The sequence below is a fragment of the Pseudorca crassidens genome, chromosome 10 (assembly GCF_039906515.1).
Source record: "Pseudorca crassidens isolate mPseCra1 chromosome 10, mPseCra1.hap1, whole genome shotgun sequence".
NCBI lineage: Eukaryota > Metazoa > Chordata > Mammalia > Artiodactyla > Delphinidae > Pseudorca > Pseudorca crassidens.
Window position 1 is genome coordinate 81673497 of NC_090305.1, and position 13846 is coordinate 81687342.

At 43.7% G+C, this 13846-nt stretch overlaps 1 protein-coding gene across 5 annotated transcripts in view; it reads right to left on the reverse strand.

Moving 5' to 3' along the window:
- Positions 1 to 400: 400 nt before the first annotated feature.
- The window catches only part of PRICKLE2 (prickle planar cell polarity protein 2), a 342665-nt gene continuing 329219 nt past the window's right edge, over positions 401 to 13846 (reverse strand). For all 5 annotated transcript variants that reach the window (XM_067755084.1, XM_067755089.1, XM_067755085.1 and 2 more), the window contains one exon: positions 401 to 6393. In XM_067755084.1, the coding sequence (XP_067611185.1) occupies positions 5519 to 6393 (875 nt within the window). In that variant the 3' untranslated portion in view covers positions 401 to 5518. The remainder of the gene's footprint in view (positions 6394 to 13846) is intronic.

Consider the following 13846-nt stretch of genomic DNA (forward strand, 5'->3'; position numbering starts at 1 on the left):
CCATTTTACATTCCCACCAATAGTGCACAAGTTTTCCAATTTCTCCACATCCACTTGTTATTTTCCTTTTTTTTTTTTTAATAGTAGCTACCCTAATGTGACAACATTTTTGGTTGTCACATCTCAGGGGGAGGGGTGCTATTGGCAATGGGTAGAGGTCAGCAGTATTGTTAAACATCCTACAACGCCCAGGACAGTCCTCTGCCACAAAGAATGGACTGGAACAAAATGTGGATAGTGGCCAGGTTGAGAAATCCTGATTTAAGCTATCAGGTTCATCTTTTGTAGCAAATCTCATCCCCCTGACAAGTGCAGCCTCTCTCTTCTTTTGCTGAGATCCTCAAAGCCAACGATTTCCAAAAACCTGGAAAGCAAGGGAAGACTGAGAAGAATGGCAACCTTTCTTTTATTCAAATTTTATTGGAAGTTTACAAATGTATTACAGACATCAGTAAAACATCATATCCATTTTACAGGGCACGGATCTCAAGCAAAGTGTTCACGACAGTCTCTGGCAGAGCCCACACCAAAGGTCTACTGCAGACCTTCTTAACAAATAGCTTGACACCCGACACACAACACAGACTCTGGCATGCCTTACCTTCTCAGGCCCTTTGAGGTTTTGTTTACGTACTTGGAATTAAAGCAGGAGATGGACAAAGTGATCCTGTACAGGAAAGAATGTGTTTAGGAGCGGGAAAACTGCCAAAGTCCTAATTTACTATGGAATAAGGAGGACCCATAGGTCTTAGAATGTGAAGTCAGGGTCCACGATAGAACCAAAATGCTTTATGGAAAAACATGGACATTCACTAGAGAGGTTTGAGTAACTCTCTCTGAAAAATTTAGAAAAGCTTGGTCAGCGACCTATTGGTCAGTGGCCATACTCAGTAGGGTGAGGGATGTCTCAGAAAACTCTCAGGCTAGAACAAGGCTTTTTTTTTTTTTTCCTACAGAGTCATCGTATCTAAATCACAGAAATGTTTCCTAACACTACGTGACATCCCCCCTCCCCGCCTTTTTATTCCTGTTGGGGAAAGCTAGTTTTGTCAGCAGGAAGTAAGCTTATAACACAGTATAGCTCCCAACAGTACATTATACTTTATGGGAGTCTTGGGTTGAAGGGGATCCTACTATGAGAAAATGGAAAAAGACTGAAATCCTTTTTTGATCCTAACCTTGATGACTGCTTCCGAGGGGTCAGACGAACAGGCTCTGGTGTCTGCTGAGGCCCCAGAGGGACCGGCCACTGGAGGCTAGGCAAAACTCTCTTCATTTCCACTTCTCTTGCGCTTTAAGAAACGCACCTCAAAAGGCGGCCATCTGGAACTGCCTTCCAAATATGCAGAGGAGGCTTGGCTGTGTCCTGTACCTGGAATGCTGTCGCAGAGCCCTTTTCAAAGCCCTGAAGGTGCTAAACAGTGCTAATAGCAGCCTTCTGGCATGAAATCCTCAGATGACTGATGCCATCGTTCACGTTCCTTTGTCATAGATTCTCCTTCTTATGCATTAGCATCTGGTTTCTGTTAGAGAGAAACAGCAAAGAGCACTTCTCCTTGGAATTTAAATTTTTGTGTTCTTTCTTGTTAGAAGGTGGGATTAGACAAAGAATAGGACGAACTCTTATCTGACCTCTGTGATAGGACCAAGAACACGAGAATGGAAAAGGAGGCCAAAGAGAGTTGTCTTTATTTAGCCTAAAGAAGTCAGCCTCCTTTAGCATCTCCAAAACGGGGGCATAGAAACTGGAGTCTCACAATTATTTAGGGATGATGCTTCCTAAATGGCTGGTGTACTGTTTTGGGCCAATGGCAAAAGAGCCCAAGGTAGAAAGACAAATAAGAATCAGTTCACAAATAAGATTTGTCATCAGACAAATAAAATCAGTTCTGATCAACTAGTCCTGGATGGTTGGAGTGTTGAAAAGATTTCTGAGGCTGCAGCCGTGCTCTCTGGGAAAGTATACAGTGGTACCTTGGTTATATCTGCCCAGGTTGCAGGGATGGCAGAGCACAGGCTACATATGTGGTATTACTGGCCCCACCTGAACTCAGCAATGGCTGGTGGTACCCAAGAAGCAGAGAGCTACTGCAGGAGAGAGAAATATAATCTTGGTGTATTGAAGAAACATCCTACAGAATGGGAAGAGAGGATGAGAAAGAGCTGTCCTCAGGTCACATATGAGAAACGCAAAATTGCCTGTTCACGGGGCTGGCTGAGGGTGGAAAGGAAGGACTAGAGAACAGAAGGTGAATATGAAAAGAGGGGGTCAAACAACCAACACTAAAAAATTTCCCTTGAACACCTGCAAAACGGGAAGTATGGTTCTGGTTTCCCTGACCTCATTTACCGTCACACTTGGTAGAAATCCCAGAATTCTATGACAGATGGAAGAGTACCTGAATGCCACCAGCCTGCTAACAAACTTGTTCATAACATCAAGGGTGATATGCACTGGCAGGGCCATTCAGGAAACTGTCACTGACTTCTGCTTGGGAAAGGGCCAGTTCTGTTGTCCCTGAATTGAGCAGCGACAGGAAATGAAATGAACGCTAAAGTGGGGTTTTATCCAAAAGATAAGAAGATCAATATGAGAAGAGGTAGGCAAACAAAACAAAACAAAACCCAAGGCATTAGCAAAGAAAATAAACTGTGGTACTCTTCTAAAAACAGCCTATTAAAGATGAAATGATGATCTAAGAAGAGGTGAGTGCGAGCCTCACCCACAGATGACGCTTGACCAAGAAGAGCTCCCGGCGATGATCAGGCCAGGACCCTCAGATCCCGCCTCGGAAACGAATGCACTGAACTTTGGGGAATGGGATTCTGGGATGTTAGGTGTAAGTTATCACTAAGGGGAGGAACTCCCGATACGATGATGTCCTGCTCCCTCTAAGGCATATACTTGCAGGTTCCGTCCTCACTGTGAGGATTTACCTGTCCTCCATCGGCATTCTCCATAAGGTGCCTGGCTGCATGTGGGGTGGGAAGGAGACACTGGCAGTGATGGACTAGATGGAGGTGATCTTGCTTATAGACCGTCTGACCCTGAGGCTTGCATCTCAACACGCCTCCAGCTCTGACCAGTTCAGCCGATGGATGCTCCCTGGGCAGCTAGATCTGAAATTGCTTATTCCTCTCTCCCTCGGGGCACTAATTAGGTGTCAGTTTCTAGGCCACCTTCTTCTTTCTGCTGACGGTGGTTAAAGCCTCATCTGGGAAATGTAAGAGGTACTCTAAAAAGGAAAGAGAAAGCAACGTTCACTGGGAGAATTTCTTTCCTTGGATTCCAGGCCACAGAGGACAGACATTATTTTCAGTTATTTACTAAGTTAAATGATCTACTTTTTTCTCTCTCTTCTTTTTCCAAAATGCCTTTCTATTCTCATCCATCCAGCAACTTAGAACTCCAAATTGGACTCGCCCCATTTCTACCAGAAACCTGCCACGCTGGTAGCGTGGCGGTGTACATTATTTCTTAATCAGTTTGCCAAGCAGTTTACAAACTCACTATACAAACGTAATAGAGTTAATTCTCCAGAGGCTTGGGTAATTAATGAAGCATTTAGATATGAAGAAAGCATGCGGAAAACAGCCACAACCAACATTTGCATTGCTTTTTCAAAACATCAGTGACAATGACAAATGTCTTATTAATACCTGAAAAGCAAATTATTTTAATACATCCTGAATGGAGTGCCACTTCCACATCCTTTACAGCCTTCCTTCCCCCAGACCCATTTGGGATGGTGTCTAAAAAGCCACTTTTCACATTCTCCCCATAAAAAAGTACTAGAAAATATTAACTACTATACTGAAGAGAGACCACGCTCGCCTCACCATGGCAGATGGCCACTGAGATACACTGTGTACTACATCGACAGTACACCTCACTAAAGGTGGGTCCTCCGATGGATTATTTCAACTGCTACAATCCACGAAGGGGACGAGGAGAATGGAAGTAAAAGCAAGCGCTTCACTTTTAACTGAAGCAAGGTAGGAGGTTTTATTTTACTATAAACAACACAACCGTTAATGTCTTCTTTAAGCAAACTCACTTTTGAGCCCATCTTCTATCTGACTGACGGTCCCCAAAGTTCAAAATGGAAACCCCCCTTTCAGCAACATCTGTTTTTCAAAACCATAACACGGAAATCTCCTGAGCAGCTCAATCTTTCTGGGTAACCCAGATACTCTGGTTACGGAGCGCATTAAACTGGGTTTGTTTTTTTTTCCCCACAAGCACTGGGGGCTATTCGAGGTGGTTGTCAAGTCTCCTCTACTTCATTTCCAGAAGTTCTTCTTTGCTCTGACCTTCCTTCATATTCCCCTTCAGTCTCTACCCTTGACCTGTTCCTTCTCCACGTATGACCTACGACCTAGAACACACCATCACTCCCAGAGTCCCTCGGAACCTTTCTGGCCCGAAATTCCCAAAGCTGAAGTTCATTTGCGCTGAGGACAACCGGTTGTCAGGCTAAGGCAGCTGTCTGCCTTGGTAAAGGAAAGCGGATAATACGATCCAGGAAACGAGCACCAGGAAATAATGCCACATTCAAAACAATGTCATGCTGACATCACACAAACCGCACCACTCACAGACACTTTATGTTCCCCAAGGGATAGCTCAGTGGTAAGCAACTTCAGTGTTCCCAGCAGGGATGGCGCTTCTCACGGAACCTGACTGACACTGGTTGGTTTTTCTAATTGGCAAAAGTTACGCCGGCAATTATAAATAAAAAAAAAGTTACTATCACTTTGTAGAGAAGAGATTCTACTGAGGCTGGGAGCGGACCTAAGGATGGCTCCTCAAGATAGATGGAGCATCAGATGCTTTGGGTGTAATAGGTAATTTTTGTTTTTCAGCCACAAAAAGCCAAATTGAATAAACTCCTTTGAAAAAGGTCTCACTGACATGTAACAAATTTGTATAGAAAAAAGAAAAGAAAAAAAAAAAAGTGGTCCTGGACCACCTTGGAGTACTACTCAAAGACAATGCTGGACGTGCATGCAAGGCTCCACTGAGTCCTACGATATAGAAATTCCTTTGATATTACAAAATACAAAAATATTTTATCAGAACTCTCATTTACATCGCATTTACAATGGACATGTAAATAACTTAGTCTTGGGTCCTGGCTAATAAACAAATTACGTACTGGAAAAAGGGTCCTAAAAGGGAGAGAACCAGAGAGGCTATAATATATAAGCGAGCGGGAAACAATTTTGCCATCTTGCCAGTGGCAGCTCAACACAGACGGACGGGAAGGAGGTGACCAATCCTGGCCTCCGTAGAGTCTATAGCGTTTCCAAAGTGAAATGTGCAAATAATATTCAACATGCCAAGAACTGTGACTACCTATCGAGTCAGTCGGTGACCTTGCCGCCATCAACAGAGAGCTCTTCTCATCTCTCCCTGGAACCACCAAAGCAAAGAGCTTTAAAATTTAAAACAGTGCAAGTTTCTGAATTTACATTCTTACCTCCCATCTTCCCCTATCCCCTGACCCCCATCGGATTAAGAAATGATACAGTTTTTGCTCTTTTGTCTTTTCCTGCTGTGCAACTGTCCCCTGCCACCTAGCGTGGAAGACTTGGGGAGGCCGTACGAGCTGTATTTGTGCAGTAACTCATCACTCGTGACGTATCGCAGGTGGGCGGGCTGGGGGATGGGTTCTCCTAGGAAATAGCCCTCGTTGTCAGACTCCGAGGACGAAGAGCAGGTGGAACACCAATCGTACTCAGTGAAGTAGGGTCCCCATCGCTCCCCAAAGGCATTCTGCAGAGCCAGGTCCGATACAGTCCGGGGGCACCGGCCGTACAGGTCCCTCCGGGACCCCTGGCCCAGGCTCTCCTGGAAGCTCCGCTGGCGCATGAACTGATCATAATCCTCCCTGGCTCTCAGGGGGGGCCTTTCTTTTAACTGAGAGATGGCCTCGCGCTCGCTGGCCAGGTGGAGGGCGTTGTCTGAGCGAGAGCGTCGGGATCGCCGGGAGCGGTGAGGTCGGAAGCGGCGGTTGTCTTCGCGGGAAGTGGCTCTCCGCCGCGTGCGCTCGCTCATGGGCTGGATCCTCACACCCTCCGGCCCCGGCAGCTTGCTGCCCGCCATCCCCCCATCGAAATCAAAGCTCTGATGCATCCTTCCGTGGGCCTGCAGGTCTCTGTACCTGATGGGGTTGCCGAGAGGGTGGAGGTTTCCCTCCATCTCCTGGTACTGCTGGGCGGAGAGCAGGCTGCGAACGGACTCGGCGCTGCGGAACTGCATGGACGAGTTCAGCGTGCCCATGTTGCTCAGCTTCTCGGACACGTTCATCCCAGAGTCTTTGCTGAGATCGGGCATGGAAAACCGGGAGAGGTGCTCCTGGCGCTTGGCACCACCATCTGCGGAGAGGCCTGGGGGAGAGAGAGGAAAGGTTCACAGAGGTTAATACAAACGTGCAGCCATGGGAGTCCCGTCGCTGTGGGTCATCTGAACCGTTATCTATCCAGGGTCGCTGCATACGGTTGCACAGTTGCACACTGCACACAGGCTCGCTCAGAAAGTATGCAGGAGGGCTCTCCCCATTCCATAGCGGGCCAGTGTCCACTTAGAGGGGACACCTGGTTAAAATGCATCCACGAGATGTTTTTTTAATAGTCATGAATTCCTCCAAAGGTTCATCAAAATTACTTAAGAGCCCATCATGTATCTTATAAGTGATGTTTCTTCTGTTCAGAAATTCACTTTAAAAAGTGCTCAATCACCTCGCTGGTTCTAATGATGACTATAAGCTCCACAGGAGAGATATTCTGGACAAAGAACCTTTAAGCTATAGAGGCCGGGCCACGCCCAAGCAGTTCCTAGCAACACTGAGCCTAGAGTCTAGTCCCATAATACTGGACCAGTTCACTTCCGTGTTTACCTCCAGCAATTTCCTGCTCTGCCTGCTGTCCCTGGGCCTCTATCCCAGATGTCTTGAAAACTAAGTGGCTCCCTGGGTGTAGACAGAGGGATATTTACTCTCTCAGGGTGTTTAGTAAATGACTGTTTCAGGGTTCCAAATGGGCCCCTAGCAGTCAGAAGATGTGAGTGGGACTCCGGGGGGCATTCCTCCTTCTCCTGGGGAGACACTTTTTAAAACAAAGCAGTGACCCGAATGCTCTCGAACAGCAGGAGCCCCTAGCAATGATCCTGCATTCCCTACATGCTGTCACTGCCATCACTGAGATGAAAACCATGTTGAAGGGAGCAGGAGATTCTTGACTTCAGAAACTTCCATTCTGCCCATCTTAAAGCAGCACTCGCTAGAACAGCAGTTTAAGAATGGACCAGGTAGCAAAATCTCAGCATTTCCCACTCATTGTCGATGGAAAAGATGAGCAGCTTTGCCATTTCTGGTCACAGACAGCATGTCTTTGGATTGCACTGGCCCATTAGCACCCCTGCCACCGATTACCCCACCTAACGGGGCCAACAACTTTGGCTCCCCTCACAAAACTGTTATGAGCACTTTGAAACACTACTTGGCAATACCCACTAAAGCTAAATATACATATATATGTGTGTGTATGTGTATATATATCTATGTGTGTGCATATATACATACATGAATTATGAACAAAGTTGCTTTGAATACCTGTGTTCACTTTTTTGGTGGACTTAATGTACTCATTTCTGTTGGGTATATAGCCAGAGTGGAGATCCTGTGTCCTTCTTTTTATTTATTTATGTATGTACATATGTATGTTATTTTTAAAATTGTAATACAGTTGATTTACAATGATTCAGGTGTGCAGCAAAGTGATTCAGTTTATATATATATATATATATATATATATATATATATATACAGATATAAATTCTTTCTATATATACACATTGTATATAAATTCTTTCCACATATATATAAATATATATATAAATTTTCTTTTTCAGATTATTTTCCAGTATAGGTCACTACAAGATATTGAATATAATTCCCTGTGCTATACAATAGTCCTTGTTGTTCTTTTCTGTGACTTTCCATTGCCACTCTTGGTTATATACCCAACCGAAAACAGTTTATGGATCCAAAAAATGTAAAACGGTATTCAGAGAAGCTTTCTTTATAACAGTCCAGAACTAAAAACAATTCGAACGTCAATTAACAGGAGGAAGGATAAATAAGTTGTGGTATTTTCTAGCATTCCCATTAAAAGGAATCAGGCAGGACTTTTTGGAGAAATGGCTAATTCCAGGATAGGAGGAGGGAAGGTAAAAGATGAGCCTGGAACACCTTGTTATGCCAAAAAGTGAGGAAGTGTTAAAAATAAAAAACGAAGGGAGGCTTGCGAGAACACCAGAATCACAGCTAGCAGCTGGACAATCATCGACAGGAAGACACTGGAACTCACCAAAAGAGATACCCCACGTGCGAAGACAAAGGAGAAGCCACAATGAGATGGTAGGAGGGGCGCAATCACAGTAAAATAAAATCCTATAACTGCTGGGAGGGTGACTCACAGACTGGAGAACACTTACACCACAGAAGTGCACCCACTGGAGTGAAGGTTCTGAGCCCCACGTCAGGCTTCCCAACCTGGGGGTCTGGCAACGGGAGGAGGAATTCCTAGAGAATCAGACTTTGAAGGCTAGTGGGATTTGATTGCAGGACTTCGACAGGACCGGGGAAAACAGAGACTCCACTCTTGGAGGGCACACACAAAGTAGTGTGCGCATCGGGACCCAGGGGAGACTGAACCAGACCTACCTGCTAGTGTTGGAGGGTCTCCTGCAGAGGCAGAGGCTGACTGTGGCTCACGGTGGGGACAAGAACACGGGCAGCAAAAGTTCTAGGAATTACTCCTCGGCATAAGCCCTCCCAGAGTCCGCCATTAGCCCCACCAAAGAGCCCAGGTAGGCTCCAGTGTTGGGTTGCCTCAGGCCAAGCAACCAACAGGGAGGGCACCCAGCCCCACCCATCAGCAGTCAAACGGATTAAAGTTTTACTGAGCTCTGCCCACCAGAGCAACAGCCAGCTCTACCAACCACCAGTGCCTCCCATCAGGAAACTTGCCTCTTGGATAGCCTCATCCACCAGAGGGCAGACAGCAGAAGCAAGAAGAACTACAATCCAGCAGCCTGTGGAACAAAAACCACATTCACAGAAAGATAGACAAGATGAAAAGGCAGAGGTCTATGTACCAGATGAAGGAACAAGATAAAACCCCAGAAAAACAACTAAATGAAGTGCAGATAGGCAAACTTCCAGAAAAAGAATTCAGGATAATGATAGTGAAGATGATCCAGGACCTTGGAAAAAGAATCGAGGCAAAGATCGAGAAGATGCAAGAAATGTTTAACAAAGACCTAGAAGAATTAAAGAACAAACAGGGGCTTCCCTCGTGGCACAGTGGTTGAGAGTCCGCCTGCTGATGCGGGGGACGCGGGTTCGTGCCCCGGTCTGGGAAGATCCCACATGCTGCGGAGCGCCTGGGCCCGTGAGCCATGGCCGCTGAGCCTGCGCGTCCGGAGCCTGTGCTCCGCAACGGGAGAGGCCACAACGGTGAGGGGCCCGTGTACCGCAAAAAAAACAAAAAAACAAAAAAAATTGTTTAAAAAAAAAAGAACAAACAGAGATGAACAATACAATAACTGAAATGAAAAATACACTAGAAGGAATCAATAGCACAATAACTGAGGCAGAAGAACGGATAAGTGACCTGGAAGACAAAATGGTGAAATTCACTGCTGCGGAACAGAATAAAGAAAAAAGAATGAAAAGAAATGAAGACAGCCTAAGAGACCTCTGGGACAACATTAAATGCAACAACATTCGCATTATAAGGGTCCCAGAAGGAGAAGAGAGAGAGAAAGGACCAGAGAAAGAATTTGAAGATATTATAATCAAAAACTTCCCTGGGCTTCCCTGGTGGTGCAGTGGTTGAGAGTCCGCTTGCCGATGCAGGGGACACGGGTTCGTGCCCCGGTCCAGGAAGATCCCACATGCCGCCGAGCGGCTGGGCCCGAGAGCCACGGACACTGAGTCTGCACGTCTGGAGCTTGTGCTCCGCAGTGGGAGAGGCCACAACAGTGAGAGGGCTGCGTACCGCAAAAAAAGAAAAAACAAACAAACTTCCCTAACATGGGAAAGGAAATAGCCACCCAAGTCTAGGAAGCGCAGAGAGTTCCATACAGGATAAACCCAAGGACAAATATGCCAAGACACATAGTAATCAAACTGGCAAAAATTAAAGACAAAGAAAAATTATTGAAAGCAGCAAGCGAAGAACGACAAATAACATACAAGGGAACTCCCACAGGGTTAACAGCTGATTTCTCAGCAGAAACTCTACAAGCCAGAAGGGAGTGGCATGATATACTTAAAGTGATGAAAGGGAAGAACCTACAACCAAGATTACTCTAGCCAGCAAGGATCTCACTCAGATTCGATGGAGAAATCAAAAGCTTTACAGACAAGCAAAAGCTGAGAGAATTCAGCACCACCAAACCACCTCTACAACAAATGCTAAAGGAACTTCTCTAAGTGGGAAACACAAGAGAAGAAAAGGACCTACAAAAACAAACCCAAAACATCAAGAAAATGGTCAAAGGAACATACACATCGATAATTACCTTAAATGTGAATGGATTAAATGCTCCAACCAAAAGACACAGGCTTGCTGAATGCATACAAAAACAAGACCCATATATATGCTGTCTACAAGAGACCCACTTCAGACCTAGGGACACATATAGACTGAAAGTGAGGGGATGGAAAAGGATATTCCATGAAAATGGAAACCAAAAGAAAGCTGGAGTAGCAATAACTCATATCAGAAAAAAATAGACTTTAAAATAAGAATGTTACAAGAGACAAGGAAGGACACTACATAATGATCAAGGGATCAATCCAAGAAAAAGATATAACAATTATAAATATATATGCACCCAACGTAGGAGCACTTCAATACATAAGGCAACTGCTAACAGCTATAAAAGAGGAAATCGACAATAACACAATAATAGTGGGGGACTTTAACACCTCACTTACACCAATGGACAGATCATCCAAAATGAAAATAAATAAGGTAACACAAGCTTTAAATGACACAACAGACCAGATAGATTTAACTGATATTTATAGGACATTCCACCCAAAAACAGCAGATTACACTTTCTTCTCAAGTGCGCACGGAACATTCTCCAGGATAGATCACATCTTGGGTCACAAATCAATCCTCAGTAAATTTAAGAAAATTGAAATCATATCAAGCATCTTTTCTGACCACAACGCTATGAGATTAGAAATGAATTACATGGGAAAAAATGTAAAAAACACAAACACATGGAGGCTAAACAATATGTTACTAAATAACCAAGAAATCAAAAAATACCTAGAGTCAAATGAGAATGAAAACACGACGATCCAAAACCTATGGGATGCAGCAAAAGCAGTTCTAAGAGGGAAGTTTATAGCTATAGAAGCCTACATCAAGAAATAAGAAAAATCTCAAATGAACAATCTAACCTTACACCTAAAGGAACTAGAGAAAGAAGAACAAACAAAACCCAAAGTTAGCAGAAGGAAAGAAATCGTAAAGATCAGAGCAGAAATAAATGAAAGAGAAACAAAGAAAACAATAGCAAAGATCAATAAAACTAAAAGCTGGTTCTTTGACAAGATAAACAAAATTGATAAACCATTAGCCAGACTCATCAAGAAAAAGAGGGAGAGGACTCAAATCAACAAAATTAGAAATGAAAAAGGAGAAGTTACAACAGACACCGCAGAAATACAAAGCATTCTAAGAGACTACTATAAACGACTCTATGCCAATAAAATGGACAACCTGGAAGAAATGAACAAATTCCTAGAAAGGTATAACCTTCCAAGACTGAACCAGGAAGAAAGAGAAAGATATGAACCGACCAATCACAAGTAATGAAATTGAAACTGTGATTAAAAATCTTCCAACAAACAAAAGTCCAGGACCAGATGGCTTCACAGGTGAATTCTATCAAACATTTAGAGAAGAGCTAACATCCATCCTTCTCAAACTCTTCTAAAAACTGCGGAGGAAGGAGCACTCCCAAACTCATTCTATGAGGCCACCATCACCCTGATACCAAAACCAGACAAAGATACTACAAAAAGAGAAAATTTTTACAGACCAATATCACTGATGAATATAGACGCAAAAATCCTCAACAAAATACTGGCAAACAGAATCCAACAACACATTAAAAGGATCATACACCACGATCAAGTGGGATTTATCCCAGGGATGCAAGGATTCTTCAATATATGCAAATCAATCAATGTGCTACACTGTATTAACAAACTGAAGAATGAAACCCATATGATCATCTCAATAGATGCAGAAAAAGCTTCCGACAAAATTCAGCACCCGTTTATGAGAAAAACTCTCCAGAAACTGGGCACAGAGGGAACCTACCTCAACATAATAAAGGCCATATATGACAAACCCACAGCAAACATCATTCTCAATAGTGAAAAACTGAAAGCATTTGCTCTAAGATCAGGAATGAGACAAGGATGCCCACTCTCACCACTATTATTCAACATAGTTTTGGAAGTCCTAGCCACGGCAATCAGAGAAGAAAAATAAATAAAAGGAATACGAATTGGAAAAGAAGAAGTAAAACTGTTTGCAGTTGACATGATACTATACATAGAGAACCCTGAAGATGCCACCAGAAAACTACTAGAGCTAATCAATGAATTGTGTAAAGTTGCAGGATACAAAATTAATGCACAGAAATCTCTTTCATTCCTATACACAAATGATGAAAAATCTGAAAGAGAAATGAAGGAAACACTCCCATTTAGCACTGCAACAAAAAGAATAAAATACCTAGGAATAAACCTACCTAGGAAGACAAAAGATCTGTATGCAGAAAACTCTAAGACACTGATGAAAGAAATTAAAGATGATACCAACAGATGGAGAGATGTACCATGTTCTTGGATTGGAAGAATCAATATTGTGAAAATGACTATACTACCCAAAGCAATCTACAGATTCAACACAATCCCTATCAAATTACCAATGGCATTTTTTACGGAACTAGAACAAAAAATCTTAAAATGTGTATAGAGACACAAAAGACCCCGAATAGCCAAAGTAGTCTTGAAGGAAAAAAAAAGGAGCTGGAGGAATCAGACTCCCTGACTTCAGACTATACTACAAAGCTACAGTAATCAAGACAATATGGTACTGGCACAAAAACAGAAACATAGATCAGTGGAACAAGATAGAAAGCCCAGAGATAAACCCATGCACCTATGGTCAACTAATCTATGACAAAGGAGGCAAGAATATACAATGGAGAAAAGACAGCCTCTTCAATAAGTGGTGCTGGGAAAACTGGACAGCTACATGTAAAAGAATGAAATTAGAACACTTCCTAACACCATACACAAAAATAAACTCAAAATGGACTCGAGACCTAAATGTAAGACCAGACACTATAAAACTCTTAGAGGAAAACATAGGAAGAACACTTTTTTTTTTCTCTCGGTACGCAGGTCTTTCACTGTTGTGGCCTCTCCCGCTGCGGAGCACAGGCTCCGGACGCGCAGGCTCAGCGGCCATGGCTCACGGGCCCAGCCGGAGCGGCACACGGGATCCTCCCGGACTGGGGCACGAACCCGTATCCCCTGCATCGGCAGGCGGACTCTCAACCACTGTGCCACCAGGGAAGCCCGGAAGAACACTTTTTGACATAAATCACGGCAAGATCTTTTTTGATCCACCTCCTAGAGTAATGGAAATGAAAGCAAAAATAAACAAATGGGACCTAATGAAACTTCAAAGCTTTTGCTCAGCAAAGGAAACCATAAACAAGACAAAAAGACAACCC